A 15,571-nucleotide genomic window follows, 5' to 3' on the forward strand; every position below is an offset into this window, starting at 1 on the left:
AGAATTGAACGTTTGGATTTCGCCTGATTCATGATGCCACCAAGAGGAGAGTAATATTTAAAACAACACTGAATAAACATATCCTGCAGTGAGTTCAATGTCATATAAGAGATGGCTTCAGAGCCACATATTTTGTAGGTTTGTGTTTACTTTTTAATAAAAAAGGAAAATTGCATATTTTGAAAATTTGTATACATATATTTTGTCATAAATAAGTTAGGCCTACTATTATTAAAAACAATAAAAGACCGGGTAACTCAAATACAACTTGGTAACTTTGTATTCGGAAATGTATGGCTGATTCCCTCATCACATCCACTCGTCAAAGTACCTGAAGTAACAAATCTCTCCACGGTGTTCATAACAGCATGCACGTTGTGTTACACGTTTTTGCTGAAATGCATGCAAATATTTCCCCTCCAACTTGCGGCCAAAAAGGAAGGCTGTCAAACAGCGTGTTAAAGCCAGGCTTGTGCAGCCCTGCTGTGGTGTGTGTGTTCGGTTCTGCCCCATGCGCCATGGGAGCGCGCTCCCGAGTCTTCAGGTGAATGGACAGAGGGAAGAAGAGCGGGGGTACGGTTCACTGTGCTTTGCATAAAGGAACAATTAGTGAAAATGAGTTGTGCCACTTCGATCGGTGCCCATGCTTTTATGACAATGTATCTACTCTTCGTGACGGGATGCACCACACAGAAAGTAAGTAGAGATGATGTGTTTAATTGGGCTGTTCCCTGCTGAAAACAGTGCATTGTAAACTTGTAAACGCCGTCAACTCTCAGCCTGCTTATGAAGTTGCGAAACTTGGGTGGGAGGAAACGAGTCACGCACAACAAACTAATAACAATACCTGCTACAACAGCCTAATGCGCTGCAAATTGTTTAGGCTTTAAATAATTGGGTAGTCCATTAATACGCGCACAACAACATTATTTCAAGTCAGTTCAACTGGCTATACTTCTCTGGATTTTGTGTTTTACCTTATGCTTAGTGCAGGCCTAATGTATGAATCCACACATTATGTGTTCTGTGTGCAATTAGGCAGATATTCTTGCATTTTAAATGTGGAATTAATTAGCAGTTATTCGATTTTGGTTTTCTTTCCATACACTCGCAAAAAAAAAAAAAATCGGAATGATGAAACCACTTGCAAGTACATAACATCATGTTGTGACATTTCTATTTACCTTCACATTTTTAATTGACATCGGCTAGAGGAATGACTGCATTCTTCGCATAAATTAGCATGTTATGCAATCGATATGCTCGATTGCACACACTTTCCTCAGAAACTTTCGAAGGACATGTCGGTGAGGCACATGCTTGTTTTTGTGTAGGCATCTTCAGTGAATATGTACACAGAGCGAAATTCATCAAATATGTATCGTCCACATGTATCGTCCCTTGACGTGTATGAAGTCGCTCTAGTATCAGAGGAAGTTGTCACTGATCAAAACATTGACCTTTTTCCTTTTTGTTAAAACACAAGCTGGTCGATTTTGGTAATCGCCCTCCATCGATCCGCGGTTGGACAGTTCTGAAAAAAGTTTTCTTTGTAGCCTATTTTCTACGGGCATCGTTCAAGCCTTTATCTAGTGGTGGATAATTTATATAGCAAGTAAAGTGAAGGTATATCTTTGAGTTATTTGGGAAAACATATCTAAAAATATAAAAAATTACAAATATTTGTATGCCTTAATCTATTACGTGACATAATCCCCCCAAAAAATCAATACGCTGGACTTCCTAAATTCCTAATATTCCGCTGCTACTTTATGGCATATGTGGGATGGGGAGGCAGTGCGGGGGGGGTCACCTAGTGTGTCACCTAGTGTGACACCTTGTGTCGTGTCACTGGAAGGCCGGCCTGTCACGAGTCGTCCCCGCTGTACCCAGCAGGGGAATGGCGGCCCTACGGACCCCGGGCAACAAAAGGCCCTAGTAGAGTGAACCGTCGTGTCCCATGCCTCAGTTCGCTGTTTAGCGTAGGGTTCTCACTATCTCTGCAATTATCTGCCTGAGGGGGCCGTGTAAATGAGGGCTTTGTTCTCCCGTCCCCCTTTTGTGTTATGTTGATTTTTGGAACGACGTAAACAAGATCGGAATTTATTATTTTCCTCCGGCTCAACAACCTTGGCGTTGTTGTGGCTTTCGTTGGCTTTGTTAGAAGCAGAATATGTATGGCTGTTAATCGAATGGGCTGCGGCGTACACTGAAATCCCGCATCCCTTTCCCCGAATCAACAGCTATACAAACGGGAGATGAAGTCTCAAGTCTTTGGTTTGGGTGTTGCCATACACGATGAGAGAGAATGCTGTTGTCCCAGTATTCACTGGTTTGAGCATCTTTTAAAAAGGCTTGGTAGTAAGTAGTCTTCATGTCGTGTGGCTGCAGAATAGGACTGCAGAGGATCAACACATTATACAAATAAATACATTTATACAAATGGACACAGATTCGTCCTTGCTGAGGGGCCAGTTGTAGCAAAGGTCATTTTCAAGTTTACATTTTCAAGTTGTTTTTCGAAATGTTGGAATTATTTCTGCCGAAACCAGTCGACAGCGGGCCACTGTGAAGATACGGTTGTGTTTCACCGGGAGAGCCAGCAGCTTCTTCATGGGGAAATATGTTAATGGGTTTACACCACAGACATGGAGGAGAGAGGGAGGAGGAGGAGACACACACACACACACACACACACACACACACACACACACACACACACACACACACACACACACACACACACACACTACTAAACTACTGCCATAACCCCTAAATACTCTACTATTCAATGCAGGCCACACAGAGAAGCCACCTAACATTCACGACCCCAGACACCCCCCATAATACCACCCACGGGGGGGGGGGGGGGGGACCAGTAAATCAAGCGCTCATTTAGGCCCATGCTAGCTCAATAAAGTTTGTTGTTTTGATGCACAAAGCAAGGGGGTGAAACATGCTGAGGCAGCATAGCGGTGGAGATCCAGAGCCAGACCCAATGGAAATGCCTCTGCTTAATCAGGCCGCCACACCAGTTGTTTGTAAACTCTGCCCTCTGTGAATGTGCAGCGGGGGGACATGAGCTCACCGGGGGGAAAAGGGATGACATCAAGGGGCAGATGGATGGGATAAGTCCTGCCGGCCCTCGTGTATCACCGCTCTACCCCCCGCGGCAAAGCTTTGTCCTCCATCGTCTTCTCTGTTTTCTGTTTGCCCACTGCGAAGGCACCACCTTCTCTCTCTCTCTCGTTCGTGTGTGTGTGTGTGTGTGTGTGTGTGTGTGTGTGTGTGTGTGTGTGTGTGTGTGTGTGTGTGTGTGTGTGTGTGTGTGTGTGTGTGTGTGTGTGTGTGTGTGTGTGTGTCTGACATTACTATGCGAGCACGCTGTTGATTCATCTCCACCCCATCCAACACCACTTGGACACATTTCTGCACATCTGTTGCACTTGGATGTGATTTATCATCAGGATCCGATCCGGCCTGGCGCTGAATTCAGATTCACACAGAGTTAGAAAGTGAACTAGGCCCACAACAACAACAACAACAACAACAACAACAACAACAACAAACACCATTGTCCAGGCTGGCAGGTGCCTCCCAGAGCAGTCTAAACTTGTGAGGGCTGTGTCTTCCCTCTCTCCCAGTAAACAATCACCCTGAGGGGCCCCACCTGGCTACGAGGGAGAGGCCGAGGGTGAGGCCGAGGGAGGGGTGAGAGAGAGGGAGAGACTAACGGAAGGGGAGCGGGAGAGAGCGATTGAGGGAGAGGATTGTTTGGAGGGTATACTACTGTAAACTGTATGTAAAATAGCATTATCTAAGCTTTGGTTGTAATACAAAGTAACAATTATATTTTAAGGAATTAAATTGAAAAATACTTCTTTTTTTTTAACAGAGCCATGCCCCTTGCACACCACTACTACCACCTTGATGGTATTCTTGCCTTTCAGTTCACAGTGAACAACTCAAAAAGGAGGGTCAAACACACTAGGGTTAAGCATATATTTGTACAGTAACTGCCAACACTCCCTGTCATTAGGTATAACCTCTTATTTAGACGTAGTCAAGCAAGATGAAAGCCGGGGGAACAGTAACAACGTGTCAGGGGCCTCTAGCGAATGACCCCCATCTGGCATGATGTTTCACTGAACAAGTCGTTTCAACAATTATATGCTTGGTTGATCTACTTGTGTCCAGGGGAACCCCGTGTCACTCCCAGAACACAGAGCCACAACTGGGCCACCATCGCCACCAGACTCTTATGTAAACGTCCAGCTTGCCTTGTACTCATTAAAATGTTAGCATGGTTAGCCCACAATGCATTGCAGCCTATTGTTGGGAAGGAGGCTGGTGGTGGTGGTGGTGGCGGAGGAGGAGGAGGAGGAGGGGATCATTAGTCTTTTAGCCATGAGAAAAGACAACCTTGAATAATTAGCGGGCGAGCGGCGCGGAGCCGGGCTGTGATGTAACGCGAGCGAGATGTGTGGTATTATAGGAATGCCCCATTTCCATTGGACACTGTGGCCCACTGGAGCCGCTTTCATGTGTGTGTAGTCTTGCGTAGCACGGCACAGGGGGGCAGTGGACCACCAGGTCGCCTTGTTCCACTGGCAGAGATGGTTCTCTCTCTCTCTCTCTCTCTCTCTCTGTCTTCCCTCGCGGTCACTACCACACTCCACTGCTCACTTCAGCAGGGATCCCTTTTGAAAGGAGATCATTTGAAATGGAATTGCTAACAGTCAAGTAAACACCAAACGCAGTCCGCCACGAGAAGAGAAACACGTCAAGGTTCTGTGTCAAGAGGGACCTCGGCTATCCGCAACTGACCAGCTTCTGACTACGATGCTATGCCTTTAAAAAAAAAAAGAAAAGAAAAAAAAACGGAAGCCATTTTTGTTGGGACGATAGAGAGAGAGAGAGAGAGAGAGAGGGGGGGCCTTCTCTCTGTCCCCTACCGTACCCCTATGTTTGTGTGTGTGTGTGTGTGTGTGTGTGTGTGTGTGTGTGTGTGTGTGTGTGTGTGTGTGTGTGTGTGTGTGTGTGTGTGTGTGTGTGTGTGTGTGTGTGTGTGTGTGTGTGTGTGTGGCCACATTCTCTCTCCACATTCTATAGAGGTTGCTCAACCCTGCCTCAATAACAACCAGTCCCCAAAAAAACGAACAGCCCCTGGACTCCTGAGAGCCCCGGGGAGAATGCCATTTGTCCAGTTCAGATATCACACAGTGTACTTCAGTGCCCGCCGCATGCGTTTTCTAGTCATGTCGCGTGTGATGTCATTTTCCCCTCAAATACCACGTGCCCACACAAACAGAATGTTCAAGTGAAACGGAAACAGATTACTTACCTGGGGAACACACACACAAAATCTCAACAATTCCAATTTCAAAACAAGACTTTAATACCTTAATCGTGTTCTGGGACTTCTTTTGTCCTGTCTTGTGTAGCACACGCTGTAATGCTTTTGGCTCTTTTAACCAGGGGCCGTGTAGGATTGAGTTCCTAAACAACCGGTCTTTAGTGTGGTCTTTCATTCATGAATGAAAAAGTGCATAGTCATTTTGCCACTTAAAATAACGGTGGGACGATTCCCTTTTGATAAACACACGCACATAGAGGGAGACGGGCATTGGAAGAGTTGTCACTTGTTGTTCTTGTTCTTGTCAATGTTCATGCCCAGGTAGACATTATTGTTTTGTGTTCTCTAATACAAAGAGGACTTTGTATTTGTGGTCTTAGGGCCTAGGGCTTTTTTGGAATGTCATTATTTGGGTATTTGCTGAAGTTCACTGTCAAGTCCCAGATTTGAGAGGAAAATCTCCCTCCCCTGCTCTGCAAAGCGCCGCTGGGGGTGAGTGGTGGGTGGGTGGGGGTAGTTACCTGTCTGCCAGTCTGGGTCATTCCCATACCATAGAACCAAGAGGCCAAGAAGGAAAGCTCATAAATGCACCAAGCCCCCTACAGAGGGGGCTTCTGGTCCCGAACTGCACGGTCCACCTCCACATCTGCGTGCGCTTTGAGCCCCCCATGCCCCCCTGACATCCAGACCACACCTGGGAGGAATTACAGCCATGATTCCCTCCCGAGGGTGACTCGAGCAGGGCAGTGCAGGAAAGCTCAGGCTTTGATATACTTCGGTGCAGTCGGGGGATGAATAGTTCAGATTCAGGCCTGGGTGATGTTCAGACAATCAGAAGTCAGGTACACTGTATGGTCACAGCGGACCTACTGTTGAAAAGAAAATGTCATATAGTCATACAGGTGATTCCTGACTTGGCGCGAACTGGAAGTGTCCACAAAGACATATGATGGATAGATCCAACCCCAGAATGCATCTGTCAGGGAGGTTTCTGGGGAGTTGCATGCTTTTGCTCCTGTTGTATCCTAGCTGTAGGAGCTCCATATGGTCCCAATTGACGATACGACGGTAGGATGTTCATGCATGTGGCGATTTATTGACGACATGCATCTGACTGCAGGTTTACTTCGACTGCGGTGCCAAGGTGGATGTGGTGGACGTCCAAGGGCTAATCCTTTCGCCGGGCTTCCCCTACAACTATTCGTCTGGGATCCACTGTGTGTGGCAATTCTTTGTCCCAATGGACTACCAGCTGATCCTGGAGATGTTTGACTTTGACGTGTTTGAAAGCCACGACTCCGCCGCTGCGCCGTACTCTGAGGAGGAACTGACAGAAGAGGAGACGAAAACGCTCACTCCCAGACGCTTGGCGGCCGAAGAGGAGGAGGACGACGAGGAGGAGGAGGACAACGAAGAAGACGCGTCGTTGGCGAAAGTTCTGATTGGCCGGAGTGAGCAGGTGTCCTCAAAGGGCACGCAGTCCTCCTACGGTGATGAGGTCCAGGATATGGTGCTGCAGGAGGAGCTGATGAAGATCGAGGGGGATCACGTCTCCGAATCTGCCAAAAGGGCGAACGATGAAGGCCAACCTGACACTGGCGCGACACCCCGTTCTCCCCGCCTCTGGATACCCGTTGCCCAGCCTCCAGGAGGGGAAGCTTCGGATTCCTCCATCTCCACCTCTTCGTCGTCGTCGTCGTCCTCCTCCTCGTCCTTATCGCCCATCTCCCCACCACTGAGAGGTCTGCACTCCAGCCCAAGCTCTCACCCGGGGGCCGGCCGGACCGCCGCCACCGTCCCCCCGCCGCCGCCTCCATCGTCGGACACCGCCGCCCCGAGCCCCGAGACCCCGCCGTCGATGCTGGACGCCTGCCCCCACGACGTCCTCTACATCTCCGACCTCGTCACCTTCTCCTCCAGGTTCTGCGGGTCCAACCGGCCCCCCAGCAGCCAGCTGGTGTTCGGCTCCAGCCAGGAGATGGTGGAGGTGATCATGGAGCTCATCACCACCACCCACTGGGGCCGGGGGTTCGCCCTCCTCTTCCACTACCACAACCTGACCGAGCCGGGGGGGGGGGGGCGACAGACGGACCTACACCCACGCCCCCGGGCAGATGGACACGCTCCTGGCTGCTGTGAGCGCTGCCGTTTTCCTCGCCATGATACTGGCCAGCGCTCTCTGCATGATCTTCAGGTAACCAGACACAGACAATGTTTCTGTTTGTGTTGTTTTCTTCTGAATTGTCGTTTTTTTTTTCTTTTTGAAAAGAGACAAAGTCAATTCCGGTAACCTTTTTGTAGAGTAACTGGAAATCAAACCAATCCATCGACTGGTTTCAGCCAGGGTCTGGAGTAGACCTGTAGAAATAACATGTCACATGTCCCCTGTCATCGATAAAAAGAAAAATGAATTCATTTTCACAGTTGGATACATGTCACATCACGTGTGTGTGTGTGTGTGTGTGTGTGTGTGTGTGTGTGTGTGTGTGTGTGTGTGTGTGTGTGTGTGTGTGTGTGTGTGTGTGTGTGTGTGTGTGTGTGTGTGTGTGTGTGTGTGTGTGTGTGTGTGTGTGTTTGACCTAGAGGAAATTCCAATGGTGTAGCACCAGAAAATGGTTGCTATGCTGATTTAATCAGTGTTAGGAAGTCTGATGGCTTCCACATGTGTGAACTGAAAATGACTAAGAAAGTGGCATGTAATAATTTAGCCTCTCCAAAAGGCTAGGGTAGGTAAGGTTAATAACAGATCTGAGGTGCAGTTATGCACACATGCAGTTACAGTGCACAGCAATACACATAACAACAAACTTTTGCGCAGTAAGGAACACAATCAGGAACATAATTCTTGATACTAGTTCCAGATTTAGTTATTCTACTGTTTAGATGAACGCAATTCAATAAAATACAAGCAACGTTTACCGTACTGGATTATGCAGAGAACAGATTTGCAATGAAGGAAAACTGGGTTAGTCAGACAGCAGTGTAAGTTGTACACACACCCACACACGCACGCACGCACACACACGCACACTCACACACCCTGGCCTGACGTACCCTGGTGGTCAGGCAGGTTTGGCTAGAGCCTGCGTGGCCCGGGCCTCACCTTGATGTGGGCCTTTCTCTCGGGGCATTTAAGGTACGGCACTTGGCTTCAATTCACCGCCAGCAACAAAACCAGAGGGGCCATGTGAACGTGAACGTGAATGGGGGGGGGGGCGGGGGAGCCCAACAAGCAACAACAAGGAGAGAGTCCCGCTAGGAGCGCTCTCTGATTTCTGTTGCCTTTGTTTGGTCGGGTTTTTCAGAGTACGGGCTACAACGAGATCAAAGGACAAACGCAGTTGGGCCCATTGTTCCCCTGGCCTAGCCCATAAGAGGAGCTTATAAGGGGAGTTAGAGTATAGGACCATATGTGTTTGTTAGATGATGTATTTGTATATTTATATCAATTAATGTCATATTTGTTTTAATTGCCAGTCCTAAAAAAAAAAAAAAAAGTCATACAAATTAGAAAATATTCCTGAAATCATTAAGCACACTCAAAGTGAATCATTTGTGTTGATTCTTTACTATAGCTTCCTATGGGGATAACGTCAACTTTTTAACGAGTGTAATTCATTTAACGTTAACGTTCATAAAATGTTGTGCTCTTGTTACGGTGGATTGCATCGCAGACTAGAGTAGTAAACATCAGCGTCTCCGAACCCCCGCCTCTTACCCCCGTAACAGCAGGAAATGGGAAACACATGCACAATAAAATGAAAGTGTAATTAGCAAGAAAAACAAAACAAGTCATTAGGAAGCTATGGGAATGCCTGGCTTTAATAGCCAAGAGGAACCACCAGTAGCTGGGCTTTCCCCCCGTTGTGTTCTAGCCTGTACTTGCTATAGCTGCTGTTTGCCGTGTTATTATCAAAAATACGTTCATATCACAGTCGAGTAACAGTGAATGGCAGCGGAGGTTTGTTTCATAGGTTTATATAGACTAAAGACTGAGTAATGGCACATGATATGGATTAAATATATTGGTTGTTTGAAGAGAGTTGGAGCATTATTAATGGTTCTATGGAAACATTGTAAGTCTCAAGGCTTTATCTGTCAGCATTGTGTATAAAGAAAGCTTTACTTGCAATATGCAAAGTGCATAGACAATGATGCTATTACAAGATACTACTTCATGTTGAGATCAAAATATCAATATTATTAATATATTATTTGAAACAAACCCTCACACTTTTCTATGAACTGAATATATAGCATCAGGATCTACTCTTTAAGCTTGCCACAGTCGGGGGAAATAAACAAACAACTTAAAAGAAATGTCTCAATAAAATGTCTTCAACTCCTTCATAAAGGACTTATCTTAGTAATGGAAGGGGACCCGTTGACATGACACTACTACAGAACAGGTATCACGACCTTTCAAACAAGCAGGATAAGCTGTGGACCTCTTGGGTTGCGCTGTGTGGGGGATAAAGCCGCCGAGCGCTGAGCTGGGGATGACCCCAAACCACCACCCAACGTTTGCACGACCACACTGGTATGCTGGGGATACACTGCTGGTTTACCGCCTGCGTCGTAAAGCCCAGAGTTCAACGCTGGTGTTTGGGGAAGAAGTGCCTTTTCTGAATTGTGATGGTCCAGTGCACAACCGATGATATAAGGACTCTGTAAAAAATCAGGGCATCTCTAAACAAAAACACTTCTTCATCTTCTTGAAACTGATTACATTTTGGTGCTTTTTTTGTTTTTCCAGACCTAAACTTTGTCCCAAGATATCCAACTCCTGTGTGTCAAACAACTCTGAGGTACACACAACACACTCTCTCACTTTCCATATGTGCTCCCAAGTATTGTGTACTCTTCTCTTTGTCTTCCTATTTCAGCTCATCTCTCTTGTTTCCATTGCTATCCCAATTGTTTTCCTTTGTGTATTACTTCTCGTTCTGCCTCATTGTCCGCCAATATCTCTCTCTCTCTCTCTTTCACTCTCTTTCTCTCTCACACCATCCCATCCCATCCCATCTCCTTGGGAGTGGACCAGACATTCCTTCTTGCAGAATAAAGGCTCTGTCTGGATCTCGGGGCATTTCCTTCAATATCCGTCACCACTTGAACCAATTCCTTCACGTCCATCCAACGCTTCAACTCCTCCTCCTCCTCGCTACCTTGATCCACGCTAAAACCACTCCTGTATTCATTTAGTTAAAGACATCATAAATGCACTAAACAGGGTGTGAACTTCACATCCCTGTGAGGCACCACCTATGGAGGTGGACGGACATTGTGTCACGTGGTCCGGCAGTCGGGGGGGGGGGGGGGGGGCTGCCGGAGCGGTTGTGACCCGAGGTTGTTCCCGCGCTGCAGGTTGCGGCGGCCGTGGAGCACGCGGCCACCGAAGTGAGCGAGCTGCGGGTGGTCACGGCTAATGAGGGCGAGCGAGGGGTGAGCGAGGGGCAGCTCGCCAAGCGCCCCGACCCCGGGGACCGCCGCCGGACACAACCAGGTACACGCGCACACACACGCGCACACGCACACAGCGCTGTGCTGACCTGTTGCTGACTTTCACAGAAAGAACACAGTGTTCTGATTTGAGTCCGGGCTATGATCCCACTGTGCGTGCAGGAAAGGTAAGGTAATCAATGTATTGCAGTGTTGCAGAGTGCTGTCCTTCTTAAACTGCTGAGGTGCAATACTACGAGAATCTCAAATGTCGCAGCTTTGAAAAACGTTTGTTCACGTCTGTTTTTATCATATGATCCAACCTCGACTTGTGATGCGATCTCCTGTGCGTGCGTGCGTGCGTGCGTGCACACACACACACACACACATACACATACACACACGCAAATAGTGGGGCCTGTGTGTATGTGTAAATGTTTCATTATTTTTCTACCGTGTGTCTGCTTTCTCCTCCTCTCGTCAGCCAGTACGGGGGGCGACGAGGCCTCCCGGGACCAGGCGCTGGAGTTGTCTCCTGGGGGCCTGATGGAGCTGGACCTGGGGGCCGACGAGGTCTTCATCACGGCCTCCGACCCGAGTCACCCTGGCCTGCCTCTCTCATCCCAAACGGTATGCCCAGTGGCGTAACATCATGATGATGGCCCCGGTGCAAGACGAGATTGTTGGGGTGGGGGGGGGGGGGGGATGCGATCGGACGGGATCGTTGACGGGGGGCGTGGGGGGGTGATGCCGTAGTGGAGTTGCGATCGGACGGGATTGTTGACCGGGGGGGAGGGGGGAGGAGGAGCATGCCATAGCGGAGTTGCGATCGGATTTTTATAAAAACAATATAGATATGGGGAAGAAATATGAGGACACTATTTTGGGGGCCCCTCCTTTCTTCCTCCATGGGCCCCTGATGGCGTCTGGGCCCCGGACAGCTGCACCGGTTGCACCGTCAATATTTACGCCACTGGGTATGCCCTCCCAACCGCTCCTTTTCTGCCAAAAGTGGGTTCAGGGGTGTGGTTAAGATGAAAGAGTTATTTTTGACGATGGTTCAAATGATGAGGCTGTTTTCCCACCAGTGGCAACTTTTTACATCCAGACTTGAACCACAGAGGACATAGCTGGGGTACAAAAATAAGTTACGGCCTGCATTGTAAAGCCTATTGATCTAGAAGGCCAGCGTTCAATGCTGAATCAATCAGACCTACGGCCAGACTCTAGAGCCTGAAACTATGAACATGATGAGGGAATTGTGGGAAAGAGCATGGCAGAGGGTCTGAGCGAGGCAGAAGCCAGGCTGCAGCCCACAATTATTCCCTGTCCTCCTTTGTGTTCTCCTGGGATCAGAGTTGGCATCGGCGAGTGCTGGCAGTTTCCTTTTGAAGGACTGGCACAGCCTTTCCTGCAGCCTACACTAATGGAGTATTATCCACAGAGCCCAGATTCCAATCTCCAGCTTGAGGTGTGAGCGTGCATGCACAGTTCCATGCCTCTCGCACACATTGTGTGTCCATCCAGATGATTTTACACATAGCAAATCATTTGGATCAATGTCATTTCGGAGGAGGTGGAAGTTGTCCTCGTGTTTAGGCTGCGGACATCGGGATCGAACCAAGCACCCTCCGACTGGGATTCTTAGAGCCTCTGCACTAGCTCATACCTGAAACTGTTGTTGTGAGTAGCACTTAGGAAACAGGTTTACTCTCACGTATGTGCAAACCACAGTAAAGGTCGAGACAAGGTCATGACCAGACCCTTCAAAGCGCTAGCATCTAGCTTCTCTTCCCTGTGAACTGTTTCCAGGAAGGCTTGGCGATTAGTCTTGTTCCCAAGTGACTTCCATGGGTGGCTTAAGTTAAGTTACCTTATTAGGTAAATGATTCCTTGCTTTGTGTATAAGGTAAATAGTTACCCATGTGTCTTACAAGGGCTTTAGTAACCAAATGAAAACTTGTTTTAAACCCACTTAATTCGTGTCTAGACAAAGCTAACGCCTAGTGACTCTGTGTGAAGGATTATCTAGGCTCTCTCTCTCTCTCCCTTTTCCTCTTACTCTGCTTAAGTTCTTTCTCTCCGTGTTGGAACCGTCAGGCCTTTTCGCCCTCCGGATCATTCAGATTGTTCTGGCATTAATGTGACCCTCACGCATTGAGCCTATCAGGGACAATTAAGCTTGGGACATTTCAACTGCTATAGCCACAGCAGCGTAGGTAACCTTTGCGTGGACCAATACATTGAAATGTCCAAAGGACTAGATATTAATAAGTGCTCCATTTGGGAAGAAAAACTATAACTAAACCTATAACTACCTAATTAAACATTTGCAACACCACCATTTGTAAAACGGGTTAGAATAATTTCCTGCCTGCATGACAGCTTTGATATTCATAAAATAATGAATAGGCTCGTAAGCCACCTTTGCGTGCTGCTGAGTGAGCCAAACTAATCGTTCCAGTTCCTTCTTGATAATCCATGGAGGTAGCGCACCCACACAATCTGGCCGTGAACCGTAGTTGATGGATTATATTAGTTTCTAAGCCGTTTGTCTTAATACCTCCGCCCCCATATTAACTGTTGATGCACACTAACATTAACACATCAGCATGCGTGTGAATGAACATTATTGTATATTAGTGATAACAGATGAAGTTGATGTAGCTCTAATTGTTGTGCTGCATCATGAGCTCACCTATTATCCCCTCAGCAATCAGACTCATGTTGTTGTCGCTGCCTGGTTGCCTTTTTTTCTGTGAAATATATCAACACATAGCTGTCCATTTAACATCTAAAAGCCATGCTTTAGTTCTGCCCTTCCCTTGTGCAAAAAACCTAGTGCTTGTTGCTGCATTCTGCACAAGTTATTTCTAGTGATCACTTGGCTCATCCCTTCCACTACAAAGAGGGCCCAGTTCAGTAGGCAGTCCTTTTTCATTCATTCCTCTTCGTCCTGTCCCGCTTGTTTTCCCCCCACCAATTCCTACATACAGCGGGAGCGATACCTGCGCTACAGTGACGCCGGCCCCAGGCCCCTGAGTGACTGGCCCGTGCCCGACCCCGCCGCCACCACCACCACCGCCACCACCTCCACCTCCTCTCAGGGTCCGACGGCAGCCAGACCAGAGGGCAGTTCTGGCTGCTCGCGGCCCAGACCCAGAGCGTGGAGTGTCCGCACCTTCCAGGACTACCTGCCTCCCCTCCACAAGAAGTGGTGCAGCTGGAACTCCTCCAGTCCCTTCACAAAGCTGGTGGACACTGTGAGAGCCACCGTCACACCCCTCTCTTTCAATCATGGTCCTCCTGTCTATCTGTCTATCTTTCTCCCTCCCATCTCTCTCAACTCCCATCTCTCCCTCCCTCCCATCTCTCTCTCACAGCTTTCTTTCTCTCTCTGAGCTTTCAAGTCAGTGGAGGCTGAACTTTTGTTAGGATCCATTTTTTTTTCCAGAAATATTCCAAAATATTGACATGCACCAATCAAATATCCTATTTGGAAGGCGGGGGTGGGGGGGTGGAGGGGGGGCATCCTACAGCTATCAAGATGCTTGACCCCTAACTGCTCATGGATGACATACCGTATCTTAATCGAAATCTCTTTGGATCAAAGCGTCTGCTAAATCAATGTTTAATAAATAACGAAAGCAAAAGTGAAATTATTAATATTGCATGGGGGGGGGGGCGGTTCTTAAGGGGAAACGTATGACACAGCGTGCACTGTATACAAAAACCCCAACGCTGAACAAAGTCATTCCACTGACCAGGGGGTTGAATGTCACCTGCAGACTCCTCCCAGCCTCGGGGCCGACGGGGTGGGGGACAACGGCAGGAAGGTCTTCTCGGAAGCCCACTTGTCCAACAAGCCGAACGCCGCCGGCGCCACCGGCGCCGCCGCTGTCACCGACTCGGGCGTCAGCAGCGCCTCCTACCCCTTGACGCTGACCGCCCACAGGCAGCGGCGCCTCAACTCCACCAGCAACCTGCGCCGTTCCCTCTTCAACGGCTTCGGCCTGCTCTCCGGCACGGACGACGCGGCCAGGGCGACGCCGGGGGCGGCGGCGGCGGCGAAGGCACAGTCCCCGGGCCCTGCGGGCTCCTCGCCCTCCGGCCAGCAGCAGCAGCAGCAGCAGCAGCAGCAGCCGCAGGGCGGGGGCGCCAAGGGCGGGAAGCGTCGCAACCTGAGCGCGGGTGAGAGCGACCACGTCAGCGTGCCGGTGTTCGCCATCTCTGAGGAGGAGGACCGGGAGCCCCTGGTCCCGGCGGAGCACCTGGCTCAGACCTCCTTCTCCTTCACCGCCTCCTTATCCCCGTCCTCCTCCTCCTCCTCCATGGTGAACGGACTGGTGGCCGGGGGCTTGTACCAGGAGAGAAGGCCTCCCCCGCTGTGCTAGGCCAGAAGCCCCCCCCCCCCCCAGCAGTTGAGCTGGATGAGCTGAGGGGGAGACCGGCCGGGGGAGGGGGGGGGTGAGGGGGGGAAGATGAGCTGCCACCCAGTCAACCCCATCCTCCCAGGTCCCAGTTGCCACTGATGCTAAGAAGCTCCCGCCTTTGTCGTTAATGCTAGCTCTCCCCTCAGCCAAATCATCAAAAGTGTTGTGCAGTGTGACAGAGCAAGGTGAGGTTACCAGTGGCGTTTGATGGATGGGCAGAGCCTGGACTCTCCACTATTGGCCTGCCCTGGGGAACTGTTTTGGTCCTCACGTGTGGAACCGCCCTCCTCATCAGAGCATCAGATTGGATGGAAACAAGAACATTCTATTTAGGACTCCC

The 15,571-nt window shown here is 49.0% G+C and overlaps 1 protein-coding gene across 1 annotated transcript; it reads left to right on the forward strand.

Moving 5' to 3' along the window:
• Window positions 1-615: 615 nt before the first annotated feature.
• LOC311343842 (uncharacterized protein) lies at window positions 616-15,192 on the forward strand (the record flags this gene model as incomplete). The annotated part of the gene is given in 8 exon segments (XM_084468812.1): window positions 616-696; window positions 6,477-7,424; window positions 7,426-7,550; window positions 10,113-10,164; window positions 10,724-10,862; window positions 11,283-11,428; window positions 13,795-14,061; window positions 14,587-15,192. Coding segments are annotated over 8 exon segments (2,364 nt in total).
• Between the last annotated feature and the right edge of the window lie 379 nt (window positions 15,193-15,571).

Source organism: Micromesistius poutassou (assembly GCF_964030765.1).
Source record: "Micromesistius poutassou genome assembly, chromosome: 5".
In the NCBI taxonomy this organism is placed as follows: Eukaryota; Metazoa; Chordata; class Actinopteri; order Gadiformes; family Gadidae; genus Micromesistius; species Micromesistius poutassou.